This window comes from Opisthorchis viverrini (assembly GCF_000715545.1).
Source record: "Opisthorchis viverrini unplaced genomic scaffold opera_v5_48, whole genome shotgun sequence".
NCBI lineage: Eukaryota > Metazoa > Platyhelminthes > Trematoda > Opisthorchiida > Opisthorchiidae > Opisthorchis > Opisthorchis viverrini.
The window spans coordinates 1,678,434-1,683,352 of NW_008751704.1; the positions used below are offsets into that span (position 1 = coordinate 1,678,434).

The following is a 4,919-nucleotide window of genomic DNA, read 5'->3' on the forward strand; positions in this document are numbered from 1 at the left end:
GCAAGTCCAATGCGATAATCCCGGCTTCTTGGTTGAATGCGGACGTCTGAAACAGTGACAAAACATAAGTATAAGCATTCGATATATCGGCTGCTACCGATAAACTTGTCCAAGTACAAAGTCGAAACTTACTGCCAACTGATCCAGGCTCGTTCTCTGGGCCAGTCGGTGACGTGCGTTACCGAACCATTTTTGGATTTCCTTATCCAAATCCTGTCGGGAACCGTCTTTGGAAACCGGGTTACCGAGAACTGTTTCTGAAACAACAGTGACCGCTTACCTTCGATCAAGGTGCAGAGTCTTGTGTGGCGGAAGGGGAGTTTGTCGGCAGATCCAGCGCAGGCGACATTGACGGCGAATTCGTCAGCCAACGCTTGTCTGAGACATAGACGTACCAGGTCCACCATGGTGGTCGCACTGAAAGACCGGAACTATTTTATCTGTGGCCCAAAAATTAGATCAACAACATTGAATTACCAGTTCCATTTGGCGTGGTACCTCTGCCAGCTCACTTTCCACTTTGTCCCACGCACCTTTGTTCCGGAGGGGGGAAGTGAAGCCGGTAGTTCCAGCAGAACTATGGACTTGTAACAATGAGTTGTCAATGCGGATCTTCAGATATTGAAGATCTGCCATTGCGTCCATTTTTCGATGCAGCTGTTCGTTCTGTTGGAGCAGTGCTGCGACTCCTGGGGTTTGGAAAAAAGGGGCAGATTGTTGGGATAAAACGAAAAAAATAGGGATCTCCGAGGGGGTGTTTAAAGCATACTGTGGCGGCGGGCGCACCGTCTGCGGCATCAAATATGCGGACTGGTTGGATGTTGACGGAACGGACGTGGAGTGTTGGGGAGCGCGCTCATCTAGTGGAACGCACCGTCTGCGGCATCAAATATGCGGACTGGTTGGATGTTGACGGAACGGATGTGGATTGTTGGGGAGCGCGCTCAGAAGTCTAGTGGAACAAAGCACGGGGAGTCGCCTGTGGGAAGCTGGGGTAAAGTGGGGAGTGTGGCTCCATCAACCTTGGTTTCTTCGGAGATGGACCGATGGACAGGGAGGGTCTTCGTTCCTTGATGTTCCTAAAAGAGGTCTTGACAACACGCACGATAGTCTTACTTTCGACGCGGATGGTTTCAGCTCATCTGGTCACATCGTCTTACTTTCGACGCGGATGGTTTCAGCTCATCTTAACGGTCACATCTGAGGTGTCCAGGTCCGATGTATGCTGGAACTCCTTCTCATGTTTGCGTGCCTTTTTGAAATCATCTGAAAAGCTAATGCGGTCAACGTGACACCTACCGTAAGTTCGAATGACTTCGCAAGTTAGCTTCACTGATCCAGCTGGCGGCTCCAAATGGAGGCGAACGGCCTTATAAAAGTCCTTTGAGTGAACCTTTGGCCATGTAGCACAGTTACCCTCGATCCACGAAGAACTGAGGACTGCACACTGTCATAGGCCTTGTTCATAGAACTTCACTAGATTGTAAGCCTGGTACGGCATATAGAATTACAAAGACATTACGGTATGGAGTGTATTAATGGGAGAACCACAAATAAGTCATTAAATGGAGGCACGGCGCACTTGCATTACACTAAAAATAGGGGACAGCTACTTACAACTGTAGACAATTTGTTCACCACAAAAATACTTAGAAAAAGATAATTAAGGGTATGGGTGAACAGTGGTAAAACGGGGGGATGGAACATACGCTATAGTGCAGTCGGGATATTCCAACCCTGTCACAATGCACGGAAAATCATCTACCAATACAACGTTATCCGGTGAACTGGCAGATAAGGCAAAAAAAGTGTTTATTTGGCGGTTATATAACCGTCGTATATCCGGAAATCTTGGTTATTTTGGACGGAGTGTGCTGCTAAGGGGACTATCTCTCGTTCACAAATTGTTACTGCCTGGATCTGTCCGCATTTCTGATACATGGTGTTACTCCTGCTTTGCTGTACTTACGTAGTCTTACGCACGCTTGTACTGTCGTTCAGCTGTAGCACTTTCGATGCGTGGCTGCCATGCCACCAGTAGGAAGGCTGGGATACTGCCAGGTTACCCAAGCCTAGACAGGGAAAGTCGAGATGCAGAGGTCGGGTTTGAACCACGTATCTTCCGGTCAGTAGCTTCGCGCTCTTACCACAACCCAGTCCTATTACGACAGTTACGCACTTTACGTCAGCACTTATTCCCGATGGATTTGTTACCCTATTTGCAAACATCCAAACGCCCCCTGACACTCGAAAAACTGTTACAGTACAAAGGCAGAATTATTTTCTTACGGACCCCAGCGAGGGCTCTTGTAGTATGCACGCTTTGGAAGTACCGGGAGACAGTGATTCTCCGAAGGCAGCGGTTCACAACTATTTCTTTGGATGAAAGCCCAGTAAACAAGGTTGTAAATCACCAATACTTACATATAAATCAATCAGACTGACAGCGTATGCTACACTGGTCCTCTTTTTGAAGAATCCCGTCCGCTGTGTACCATGGCCTACGTAAACCGACCGGTTCTAGTGGTGTGTTGCTTGAGGCTGGTGGGCGTGTGCAGAGGTCGCTGTATCTGGTGTTGCGTCAGCCATGTGTGTTTGAGCAACTTGTTAGATCTGTGGTCTGTATGCACATATGTAGGGCCATGGTCTTGTGATAGGTCCACCAGTGTGTGGTAAGCATTGTGGCGTTGTCACCAAATTTGTAGTACGCATGCTGTGGAAGCACCAAGGGATTTTACGAAGGCGGGAGTTCCCGACAATTTCTGTGGATGGAGAACAGCAATAAAGCTCATGATCTGAAGCCCGATGAGCAAGGATGTACATCACAAATACATATAACTCAAACTCACAGAGAGCGTAATCTTGCAGGACTCGTTTATCGCTCTACACAAAGCGAGAATACCTTCGAAACCCTTACACTCCCTTGTACGATCACCAAGGTGGTAAAAAGCATACAGTATGGGCTGCGGCTAGAAGTGTACTCTTCGGGGAAGCGGTGACCACTCATGTCACCCTTGCGGGTTGTATTTACTCATCACCTGAAAGTGACTGCTGCCTCCTGGTTCTTCAGACGGGGCCCAAAACTCTCACGGCTACTGACCTACTGACCTGAAGGTCCTTGGTTCGAACCCCGAACGCTGCATCTCGACTTCCCCTGTCTGCGCTTGACCTACCTGGCGGTGTCCCAGCCCTTGTGTCTCCTTCGGGTGGCGTGACAGCTAGACACCGATAGACAGCTGAGCGATTCATCCATTTTGTTTGCTGACCTTACTTGCTTTGCCGGTTGGACCGCAACATCCTTTCACGTCAAACAGATAATTACTAGCTTGTCTGAAGGTGCCGAAGCATGTATTGACCCCTCAATCGCGAACGGCGTGGCCACCCTTCCAAGTAGTTTTCAGTATCGGTCAGTCTCGCCAGATTTTCCAGCTAATTCAAGCCATTTGGAAAATCTCAGCTTCACCCAAGCAGACAATTCAATTTAGTTTGTCAGATACAAACCACGTACTATGAGTACGTTGAGTCCAGCTGTTACGGTTCTCATCACTGGAAGGTGAGATGGTGTGGGAGATAAAGCCAAACATTGGATATGATGGCATGTTCACTTAGTTCGAGAACTGGGCAGCTACTCATTGAAGGCGATGACCTTGGTGCATAAGCGCCACTGACCGCTTTTAAGCCATGCCTACCAGTGTCATTAACCATTGGTGAGTTACGCCCCGGCGTCATCCATGGAAGCGGCAGTTGTCGACGTGACGCCGTTTACTGGTTAGTGTTTTCATACTCCGTTGTCATGTCATACACCATCCATCTTGATCGCTTCCACTCAGCACAGCACTGGGTGAAAAGAGCTCTTTGAGGCAGACGTCCCTCTAGACTGAGAAGTACATGACTTAACTGGCGTAACGTATGAAGGGTGAGCAGTTCATCTATTGTGTGAGAGTTCATTCCCCCTAAAACCAACTGGCGTACCTAAGCATTACTTATCCGATGTTCCCACCATACCCGAGCAATGTTTCCGAGATACCGATGGCCAAACACTGACAATTTTCGTGTGACCTCTGCGCTTGGAGGCCACGTTTCTGATCCGTTGATACTAGAGATCGAAGTGCCAAACAGTTACTGATTTCGGCGGACCAGATAAGCCTTGACATTCCCAGCAATTTTGGCGAAGGTGTCAACAGACTTTTCGAGCTCGAGATAACGTAATGCGAATTTACTGTCCGTGGTTCGAGTCTGACCTCAGCGTTTCGACTGTCCCCGCCTAAGTTTGGGCAATCCGACAGTGTCGCAGTCGTCATGCTTCTTTCATGTGGGGGCGAGATCGTTTAGTGATTAGAGCGCGAACTTGCTGACCGGATGGCCTGTGGTTCGAACCCAACCTCTGCATCTCGACTTCCCCTGTCTAGCTTTGAGCAACTTGGCAGAATCCTAACCTTCGTGCTTCCTTCTGGTGGTGTGGCAGTTAGGCACCGAAAGGGTGCTACAGCTGAACGGGTACCTACTACTTGTGTAAATAATTCCATCAGTACTAATAGAGGTGAAAAACAATTTCAAGACAAAATCCAAGTAGCAAACCATCGGCTTAAAACTTTTTCGAAGCTTCGGTCTCCAAAGGAGACACAGGCACTCACGGATCGGAAGCCTTCAAAACGAACAATACCAAACCGTACGGTTTACTTTTACACTGTGTGATTGTCTATATATCAATAAAAACATCCTGCATGCTCATTTCTTGAACTCTGGGATGAGACAGGAATGAACAGGCGGTCTATCCATTTTCTTTCTCTCTAGACAGCGAAAGCGATCGTTTTTCTAACGCCCGGTCCTGTGTCCTGTGACGTTGACACCGATTCGGTTTACCCACTTCCATCTGTTGTTCGTTTGCAGCTTATTCCACTTTGTTGTCCCGGGATACA

General features: G+C 48.3%; 1 protein-coding gene across 1 annotated transcript in view; it reads left to right on the forward strand.

The window, feature by feature from the left end:
• Positions 1-4,359: 4,359 nt before the first annotated feature.
• The window catches only part of T265_03401 (hypothetical protein), a gene marked incomplete at both ends in the record, with an annotated part of 6,403 nt that continues 5,843 nt past the window's right edge, over positions 4,360-4,919 (forward strand). The window contains one exon of the mRNA XM_009167870.1: positions 4,360-4,689. Within this exon, the coding sequence (XP_009166134.1) occupies positions 4,360-4,689 (330 nt within the window). The remainder of the gene's footprint in view (positions 4,690-4,919) is intronic.